The sequence below is a fragment of the Nicotiana attenuata genome, unplaced genomic scaffold (assembly GCF_001879085.1).
Source record: "Nicotiana attenuata strain UT unplaced genomic scaffold, NIATTr2, whole genome shotgun sequence".
Taxonomy (NCBI): Eukaryota; Viridiplantae; Streptophyta; class Magnoliopsida; order Solanales; family Solanaceae; genus Nicotiana; species Nicotiana attenuata.
Window position 1 is genome coordinate 476409 of NW_017670461.1, and position 11116 is coordinate 487524.

General features: G+C 36.4%; 1 protein-coding gene across 1 annotated transcript; it reads left to right on the forward strand.

Annotated features, from left to right (window-relative positions):
* The first annotated feature begins 5168 nt into the window (after positions 1-5168).
* Positions 5169-6635, forward strand: LOC109239784. The gene has a single exon (XM_019406376.1). The coding sequence runs from the start codon at positions 5396-5398 to the stop codon at positions 6338-6340; it is 945 nt and encodes a 314-aa protein (XP_019261921.1). The 5' UTR covers positions 5169-5395; the 3' UTR covers positions 6341-6635.
* The last annotated feature ends 4481 nt before the right edge of the window (positions 6636-11116 follow it).

Consider the following 11116-nt stretch of genomic DNA (forward strand, 5'->3'; position numbering starts at 1 on the left):
CTGCGATGTAGAGGCCGCAGGTGCGACCACCGCAGATGCGGAAACCAGCCGCAGAAGTGGCAGATGAGGAAGGGGCCAGGAACCGCAGAAGCGGCATAAGTACCGCACCTCCGTGACCGCAGATGCGGATTCTGGGTCGCAGGTGCGGCGGGGAGGTTTTAAGTGAGAACCGCAGAAGCGGTTCTCCAACCGCAGAAGTGGTATCGCGGATGCGATTTTTGGACCGCAGATGTGGGATTGCTGGGCAGAACATATAAATAGTTGCCTTCGCGATTTTGAGCTATTCTTTCACCATTTTCATCCGAGAAGTGAGCTTTTGGGGAGATTTTTGAGAGGGGATTCAAGAGAACTTCGAAGAGGTAAGATTCTTGGAACCTAAACTCGTTATTATAGTGATTTTTATCATCCTAAGCATGAAAAATTAAGGAAAATTAGTGGTAGTTTATGGGTTAGGGCTTGACTAATTAGAGGCCTTTGAGTGATGATTTGAGGGACCAATTGAGGTCCGATTTTGATACTTTTGGTATGACTGAACTCGTGAGAGTGTGAGGATTCTGGAAATGTAAATTTTACCCAATTCCGAGCCGTGGGCCGAGGGGCTTTTTGGTCATTTCACCTAATTTCGTGCATTAGCTTAGAATTTATTTGTAGAATTAGCTACTTGAAGTATTATTTATATTATGCAATTGAATTGAATAGATTTGGGCCATTTGGAGTCGAATACTCGTGGCAAGAACGTGGTTTCGGATTGATTTGAGCTGGTTCGAGGTAAATGGCTTGCCTAACCTTGTGTGGGGGACCTTTCCCCTTAGGATTGGTATATTTGTTAATTGAAATGCCTTGTACGTAAGGTGACGAGTGCGTACTTGTGCTAATTGTTAAAAAATCCGATTTCCATTAAGTACTTAGAATTGTGTTTTCCTCTCCTGTTTACATTACTCGCAAGTTAAGCCTGTTGTTAGCTTAGGGAAGCATGTCTAATTGATTTAACTGCTTATTTGTCCTACTGCCCTACTTGAATTATGTGCAACATGCTAGGTTTGTAATACCTGCTTTACCTTGGTGTGAAATTTGATTGAGTTGAGTTCTCGTTGGTACTGTGTATTTACTTTGGGACTACGGAATTGCATTCCGGGAGATCCCCCTGCACTTTTACATTGGAACTACGGGATTGCACCCGGTAGATTCCCCCAGTATTGAGTATTTATATTTGGGACTACGGATGTGGTATTCCGGTAGATCTCCGTGTATTTATGAGTTGGACTACGGGACTGCACCCGGAAGATCCACTGGATATTTATATTTGGGGACTACAGGACGGTATCCTGGGAGATCCCACGACTGTTACTTCTGCGTTGAGCTGTATTTGTTTACCGTGATTTCTTGTTTTCTGTTTCAGTTGTCGTTATCCTTTATGTCCTGTGTTACTCTTACTGCTGTACTCATTTATACTTCTCTGTTCTACACTGTCGGACTTTATATTTTATTTAATCTCAGTAGGGCCCTGACCTTCCTCGTCACTACTCGACCGAGGTTAGGCTTGGCACTTACTGAGTACCGCTGTGGTGTACTCATACCCTTCCTGCGCATGTTTTTCATGTGCAGATCCAGGTACCTCTGCTCAGACTTACCATCCTTGAGGCGAGGCGATCTTTCGGAGACTTCGAGGTATATCTGCCGCGTCCGCAGACCGAAGAATCTCTCTGTATTCTCTCCTGTGGTTACAACCCTTCTGTATTTACTTTGTTTTAGACATTCTGGAGTTAGAGCACTATGTAGTATTCTTAGCTTGTGATTCATGGGTTTCTGGGTTTTGGGAGACTTGTATTGGTTTTGAGAGAAATGTTGTGTATGCCGAGCGGCACGTTTAAACGTTGTTTCATTACACTATTCTGTTTTACTTGTTTTCTTCCGCAATTTGGTTTATTTTCCGCATTTTAGGCTTACCTAGTCGTAGGGAGTATGTGCCGTCACAGTGGTTCACGGAGGAGCGAACCGGGGTCGTGAGACATAACTAATCTCAAAATAACTCAACCTTGCGTAACTTTTCCCTGCATAACTAATCCCTGCATTACTTATTCCTGCATAACTAATACATACATAACTAATACCTGCATAATTAATACATGTAAAACTAATACCTGCAAAACTCTAACCGGCAACCAAATGACCCCTTAGGGTTTGCTAGGGATATGTCTTCTATAAATAGAAAAAGAGATAAGGTGATAGGAAAGGTAATATTCACTTGATAAAAATATTTTTCAGAAGAAGAATCTCTCTCCAGCAAAGATACAAACTTTACCTTTTCATCAATATTCTTATTCACATTATTCCATACTTTTCTATCAGATCCAAGAATAGTTCAAACATTCTAGGATTTGTCTGTCACTCATCATTGTCAGGAGGAACAATCATCTATCTCATTCATTATTGGGTGAATCGTTCTCCCTATTTACTTAAATGTCATTTATTGTTATTTATTGCTAGTTATTCCTCCATTATTGCCCATACCTTTTGGAATATTAAATGTGTATTACTTTCAATCTCCCTCTGACTTTATCCTATGTTGTTCGTGTTGTCAAGTTCTATATCTAGAGATATTATCATTAACTAAGTTTAACCCCTCCAGGCGTCTGACTACACGGGGATGGAGAACTTTGCCCTTCAAAAAGTCCCACATGTCGTCCACTCTCCTGACGCAGAGAGTCTGGGCCAGTAACTCTCCCTCCCATATGTGGCTGGACCTATGATCTCCCTCTAACGACAGTAGCTCATCGCTAGAAGGTCCGGGATGAATAGGCGGCACCTCCATGTCGTCTACTGTAAATTAAACAACATTAATTACATGTTAGTTTTTTAATTTTATATGTTTGTTTGTAAATTAAATAATTAGTTTTGTATAATTATATAATATTTAATTATTAATATATTCACATATGGATTCCAGGATTGATATTTGAGGCCCTGTAGCAGCAACATATCCTGAATTCTTGTATGTTTCTTATTTTACATGTTAGTTTTATAATTTTATATGTTTTTTTGTAAATTAAATAAGCAAAATCTTTATAATTATACAATATTTTGATTATTAAGTATTCACATATGGGTTCCACAATCGATATTTGGGGCTTAGTAGCACCAAGATATCCTGAATTCTTGTATGTGTTAGTTTTATTATTTTACATGTTAGTTTTATAATTTTATATGTTTGTTTGTAAATTAAATAATTAATTTTTATTATTATACAATATTTAATTATTAAATATTCTCATATGGGTTCCAGACTTGATATTTGCGGGCCAGTAGCACCAATATATCCGAAAAATATTATTCTTTTCTCATGTTATTTTGTTACGATCGTTGACTATAATTGGACAGAGTTTGTGTTTGATCTATCAGTTATTTTGACGTATTTTTGAGTATATGAGATACTTAAACTACAGGGATACTACGCTAAAAGGCACTACATTTTACTACGCTAAAAGGCACTACATTTTACTACCCTAAAAGGGCACCATATTACTAGTCTTTAAGCAAATAAATAATATAAACCGGATAAAAATAACAAATACATTTTAATCACAGAACATTCACGAAAAATACATATACAACAGTAAAAAGAAACTTATTAACATTTTTTTTAACAAATAATAATGATTTCTCAATTGAAACTTATTTTTTAGCACACCATTATCTAAGTTCGGATAAAAATAACATACCAGTTTAATCGCAAAAAAAAAAAAAAAAAAAAAAAAACATAGGAACACATGTAAAACAACTAATATGTATTTTTATTACGAGATTCGATAAAACTAAATACGGAATAACCTCGATTTATGTTTTTGGTAAAGTTAGAGAAATGAAGATTTAGTCTGAAACGAGCAACCACAACGAGAGAAGGCCTTAGCTAGGATGTGGGACCAACACTCTTTACTTTTTATGGGACGGTGGGGTCCACTCGTATTTTTCATCTCGTTAATGGGGGAGGGGGAAGGGGGACCGCTGGTTCGAATTTTAAAAGGAGGGGGGGGGGATAGATTCCGGTTTGAACGTGGGGGAAAGGAAGGGGACGGGTATTTGAAGATGAAAAGCGTGGTTTATTAAAGCGTTTTATATATAGCGCTTTAACAAACCACGTTTTAGATGAACGTCTTATCAGCTTCAGGTAAAGCGCATTTCATAACAGCGTTTTAATAAAATGTGGTTTTAAAACGCGCTTTACCTTAACGTCCAAACGTTAAAGTAAAGCGCGCTTTAAAACCGCGTTTTATATAGTTTGATCACTAAGTTTTTTCTTCACTTATTTCTGTCTCTTGAATTCAAAAAGATCACATTTAGATTCCGGACTCTTTGAAATTGAGTTAGACCCAGAATAATCCTTATTATTGCGCTCCCATGTTCCGCATGTAAAGATATGTTATATCTTCCCACATTGTTTGAGGAAATAAATTATTCTCTCAATTGGGCAATTTTCACATGATTGTTTTAGCTTTTAGAATGGAGTTAGACCCAATATCGATTTACTTTTAACACTAATTATCTCTTATTTTTCTTGCTTTTATTTATGATACCATCTTCAATGAAGGACTCAAAGTCAAATCTTCAAGTAAAATGTCATGCTAGTGCCCATCAATTATAATTCTGTTCTCATAATGGCATGTTCTCCGCTTTATACGTCCTATTATTCTTTTGATCTTTCATTACCCATCCTTCCCTTTCCCTGTCCTAGTCACCCAGCGATTCATTTTTTTAAAAATGAAGAAATTCATATAACAACAAAAAGTATGCAGTCATCAAAATCATCTAGCAATATTATAGCTAATTCCTATCCACCATGAAATTAAATACTGTAGATGGTATGGTAGAGTTACTCAAAGCGATGAGTTTGGTAGTTTGGTAGTTTGGGTGGGACAATTTGTGGGGAAAAAAACTACGACATGAGCCTTGCCTAACTTGGCTATGATTAGATGATGAAACAGAGCTCATATTTCAACCTTTTTTCCTTCTTTAACCCTTTATTTTTTTATTTGTGGCCCTAATTTGAATTAAGTATACTGCTCTGTTTGGCAAGGAGTTGGGGGGAAAGTAAAGGCTAAGAAAGAAAAGAAGGGAAGATCACACTTTGTGACCCATTTCAAAACAAAGCAAAATGATTGTTATAAAAATGCACCATATAACATATGGTAAAGATGGAAGCAATAAACAAAAAAGTAACAAAAGAAAGCTAGCTGTCCACTGCCTTTGCCTTTACTTTTCTTTTAAAACTCACTCTTCCAAACACAATTTCAATAGATATTAAACATCCTTAAGATTCATCAAATCTCAACATCTGAAATCAAAGAAGCTTAAAGAAGGGTCAAGAAGAAGAAAGAAAGTTATACTACAAATTAACACAATGAAAGGTAGAAAGTGTAAAGAAGTTCCTTCAACAGATCTATTAGTCTGTTTTCCTTCTAGAGCTCATCTAACACTTATGCCAAGTCCAGCAAGTCACCATCATCAACACCATTTAAAGAGATGTAGCACCAGAGGTATTGGGCCAGCAGCTGGCCAAGCAAGTCCTATGCTATGGGCCAAATCAAAGAGAAGTGAGATTTCAGAGCCAACTTCTCCAAAAGTTACATGTGCTGGGCAGATTAAAGTAAGGCGGCATAAACCCAAATCATGCAAGAATTGGCAGTCAGTTATGGAAGAGATTGAGAAGCTACATATCAAAAAACATAAACCTGCTTGGATTGATTCACTTGGAATTAAAAAGGATGTAATGCAATTCTTGACTTGTTTGCGTAATGTAAGGTTTGATTTTAGGTGCTTTGGTTCATTTTCTGCAGCAGCAACTGATATTATCACTTCTGATGATGAGGAAGAAGAAGATGAAGAGTTGCATGAAAATGATAATGAAGCTTTCTCCAGAACTGTATTCTCTAAGTGGTTCATGGTTTTGCAAGAAAACCAGAATACAGAGGAAACAGAGAAAAAAAAGGTTTATTATAATAGTAATAATGAAGCAGAGGCGGATCCAGGATTTAATGATCATGTTCCTTTATGTGCACCACCACCCAATGCACTTTTGCTCATGCGTTGTCGTTCTGCTCCTGCAAAAAGCTGGCTTGAGCAAAAACAAGAAGAAGAAAAAGAAGAAGAGCATGATTATGTAGAAGAAAAGAATGCAAAATCAGCAATGGAAGATTTAGAGAGTACTAAAAAGAAAAATAAGAACTTAGTGGTGATGAGATATGGGAGTGATTTCTACAAATTTTCATCAGATATAGCAAAGGAGACTTGGGTTGTGGGTGAAGTAAAAGGTCCATTATCAAGAAGTCTAAGTTCGAAGAGGTAATTAGTATCATGATCAAATACAAGGTCATTGCTCTTTGGCCAAATATTTCCCTTTGTTATGAACTTTGGTTAAGTTTCTTCAAATAGCATTTAAATTTTTTACATTTTCTGAATTATGCTTTGGTAATTTGAACTATGAAGAAGGGAGCTTTTGGTATTTGATCCTTCTCGGGGCTCACAAAGCTAGAATTGTACTTAGATGTATAGTACTTTCTTTCTTTTATCTCTTGTTGTTTAGTGAACCAATGTACAATCTTGGGATATATTCTTATGGAGATGATTTACATATTTTGTTGCTTTCTTTCTGTTTTAAGTTGTTCTTTCTACAAGAAGACTATCTTTAAGCTTTTGTTCTTTTAATTCTTTGGCTAATAAAAAAAAATTAACAGTTTGGTGTTTCAGGTTGATTTGCAGCTTCCGATACTAAGAGCCCGTTTTGACATAAATAGTTTTTTTTTTCCCCAAAAAAAGTTTCACTTTTTTTCGAAATCAGCATTTGTTCATAAAATTTTCAATTTTCACTTGAAGATGCATTTTGGAAATTTTCGAAAATTTGAAAAATCGAAAAGTTGTTTTTCAAAATTTTCACTCAAATCACTCACAAAACATCAAAAATAACCCAAACTGAAATTTATGTCCAAATACAAATCTAAATTTCAAATGTCATTTTCACTTGAAAAATATTTTCGCAATTTTTTGGAATTTTACAATTCTTATGTCCAAACGCCTACTAAGTGCACATAACCTTCTAAAGAAAGTGCACTAATGATGATAAATATTTTCTTGACATTTTTTATTAAGGTACTGTAAAATTTATGACATTTGACGAAAATGAAGAAATATATATTTAACTTTTGATTTGAATGTCACACACTATTAGGGCCTGATTGGCGATAAGAAATTTTTTCACTTTTTTCGGAATCATTTGTTTGCATGTCTAAATACAACTTTAATTTTCAAAGTACTATTATCACTTGAATAAATTTTTCACTTTTTCGGAATTTTACAATTCTTATGTACAAACGCCCACTTAGATTCGGCATAAAGAAAATTTTATTACTTTGACATGCGTACGGAGGGAGAATATTTGAAAAACACTTTGAGGAATTAAAAAAATAAAAAAATAAAGAATGATGGGTCATACTTCAACAGTTGATGTATCGTTAGTAAAATTTTTATGTATTACTATAAGCAAAATATAAGTACTCTCATTTCATTTTTTGTCTAACCTGCTTGATTTGAACACAAAATTTATGATAGTTAAAAAAACTTATGATCTAAAGAATGCCATATAATTTTTTGTGACTTTAAAATTATGTCACTAAGGATAAATAAGAATTTAAAATTAAATTATTTTTAAAACTAAAAATGTATTATAGTTTTTAGAACAAAGTAAAACATAGTGTTGCATAAAATTTAACGGTGAAATTACTCACACTTTTGTATCTGTTCAATTCATTTCATCCTTCCAATTTTCAAAAGCAGAAAGCAGGCCAGCGATGTCTATGATTCTCACTCATCACCAAAGGATATTAGTTTGGTGGCCGTAGTTATGGGTAATCATTATGTCACTCTTTATCCTATTAGTACTACTAGTCCTATTCCTATATATGAATTGATCATTATAATTTTAAATCTTAACTAACATTTATATTTAATCTCTATTTACACTCAATTATTTATAAATAAACAAGCCTCATTTTATTGATAAAAATAGACGAATCCCTAAATTGACACTAAATAAACAGGAAATGAAAATCACTAATGGCCATTGGCCTTATTACATTTTATAAAGCGAAAAGAAAAACTCCTATCTACTTGGTCCCAGAAGGACCTTCCCCAGATTCGGCATCCTTAGCACCGTCGAACAGCTTTCCCAACTCGCGAAGTCCCAGCAATAGGTAGGCCCTGGCTAGATAGGTTTCCCAGATACTTTCTGACGAGAGTCTGATCACTAGAGTGAAGATCTTTCCACCAGCTTAGCAGTCTTGGGTGGATGTTGCTGACCATGCCGAATCTAGGGACTTCGTGTCGCATTATCTTCAAAACAGAAAGGTTAGACCCTACCCCCACCAGACTCGACTATTTAATATCAACAATTAGCATGAAGCATTTAGTTCTCCAAATAAATGCACAGAACGTGATGATGTCCATTTGGGTTTAGGGCAACCTAGTGGACTTTTGGACAAGGCTATCTTAAAGGATCATTATGTGGACAACATAACTGACCCGGCTAGGTTTGACCATGATGCATGCACAGTTTAAATAGAGTAAGGTTTCTATGGGGTTTTAGACTGGTACCCTTGAGCGGACAACTCGAGGGGGAAGGCTCGGAACTGTCGACTGCACCGCTGATCGACTAGTTTTACCGCAAATATGCCTTTCCGAATTTAGGGGGTAATGATATAGGAAGAGCGCAACCACTCATTATAAGCGTTGCTATAGTATTTGTTTTGGCACGAGTGGAATATGATGTTGAGCATGATTGTGCAATAATTAAAAAGCATGTTGACATGTATTTGCTCATTAAGAAAGCGATAAATATAGCAGTTTCATAAATGTAAAGCAATAAAGAAAAGAAAACAAGGAAGATATGTCAGTTTCGTCTTTAAAAGGAGAAATTAAATGCTCAAAGGAATTAAACAAATAATTGCACATAGAGAGAGGTACAAATCCACAAGAACCATCTGCAATGGTAGAAGCCTAAAAATCCCCAGCAAAGTCGACATGCTGTCGCGCCCCCTTTTTCCCTCTTTGCATCAAAAAATCGGGTTTATAACATTTTGGGTATAGGACAACTCATTCCTTTCGGGAACTGGGTTTTGCATTTGAAGAGTCGCCACCTAATGATTTAAGGTGCATTAGGACACCTATAAGGTTCACTTCTAAGTTTGTTTGATAACCAGAGATAGGGTAAGGGCTTGAAATTATCCCGAGGGAAGGTGTTAGGCACCCCTCAGGATCCACTAGTGTGGTTCCTGGCCAGATAGTTCTTTGTGAATTTGTGCAATTAACAAGTAAACAAATAAGGCTCAAATAAGAGGGGATTTTAATACACAAGTGTTTGGAAGTGATGAAAGTAAAACAGAGTTTGCAAAGCAATCATCAAAGGGCTGATTTGAAAAGAAGTTACAATTCTATAAATATTTAAAGGAAAAGAAAGAGGAGGAGGAGGTCCTAGGTTTAGACTAGACTGGTTTCAGACGATGACATCTATTATTGCTGATTTTAAATCCTATAGACATGATATCTATTATTGCTGATTTTAATTTCTATAGACATGATAGCTAGTTGAACGTGAAATGAAGCAGGCAGGATTTACTTGAAATTCCTATAGGCATGATTTCTATGAAAAGGTACTGATTTTAGATGTCGGATCCTAAGAACATGGTGTCTAAGTGTGGTAATAAACATGCAGAACTTAAGACAAATCCTATAGGCATGTTGTCTAAATGCAGAATTTAAAACAGGTCCTATAGACATGTTCTCTAAATGCAGAGTTAAACATGCAAACTTTAAAGACAAGTCCTATAGGCATATTATCTAAATACTGAGTTAATCATACAAAAAAAACAGGTCCTAATTCTAGTAGTTAAGCATGCACAATTACCCAGTCCTTTTTCACTAACCAACCCCAAATATTTATTACAAATTATTACAGACCAAAATAATGAATTACATCAAAAAAAATGTAAAAAAAAAAGAAGAAGTTACAACCATAGGAAGCCTGATTTTGACTTCCTCTCTGAGTTAGGGAACAAAACACCTCAAAGGCCAACTTGTTTCAAAGCCTTTCTCAGACCTGGGTGTGTCAAAGTTCCCTAAAGGTCTCAAGGGACCCCGGGCAGTGCTTGCACCCAAGTTTGCATAACCAGATAGAGATGAGTGCGGTGTGGGAGGGCCAGCCCTTATGTGTCCAAGTTCAGAGGGAGCTCATGGGTCCCAAGGCAAGTCTCACACAAGAGGGGCAGAACTTAAATCTACGAATATAGTGGAAGTGCAGGAACAGAGATTTAAAACTGAGTGGAGAATAGAGAGGGGTAAGGGTGATTGGAAAATAGTAGTAGTACAGCTAACATTACACAGAATCAGCACTTTCATACAAAGGGGTCAGGGGTTTGGGAATTCATTGCAGGGAGTATATGACCTTAGGAAGGGGCCAGGTTTGGGCATGTACAGCAATAGATGGTGCTGGCATGCCCATATACCAGCTTGAGAACATAACACATAGAGGGGATATGAAGCATATGACCCTAAGGAGGGGTCAGGTTTGGGATCATGCACAGCAATGTCTAATGCTGACATGCCCCCAAACCAACCAAGGAATACAAACACATAGGGGATATGGGGGTTTGGGGTTCAAAAGTCATAATAAGTGACTGACAGAGTTCGTACATAAGAAAGCAGTAATTCAGAAGAGAAAAGGGCAGATTACAGTATGCTCAGTAATGGAACTTGATTAAACACAAGCAGGAAACAGGCAAGAGTGAGGGAAATAGTAAGGAAACATGTTGTTGTTGATGCTGGAAAATTAATTAGAACATACCAGTAAAGGAGCAAATGCAGAAAGAAAAGTAAGCAAATTCCCCACAGCCTAGCCTTGGCTTTCAGCCGGCTAGACAAGGCAGCAACACAAGTAGTAACAGAGAAAAGAGAGAGAGTTTTTAGTGAGGTGTGTGTTCTGAACTCAAGTGTTTTGTTCCTTGTGTTCGTGTGTTTGAAAGAAGAGGGTATGCAGGGTATTTAGTAGCCTTTTTAGAAAATGAGTGAAGGTAAC

What these genes read in the sequence shown, in the direction of transcription:
- LOC109239784 (XM_019406376.1), top strand. Translation starts at nt 5,396, where the DNA reads ATGAAAGGTAGAAAGTGTAAAGAAGTTCCTTCAACAGATCTATTAGTC.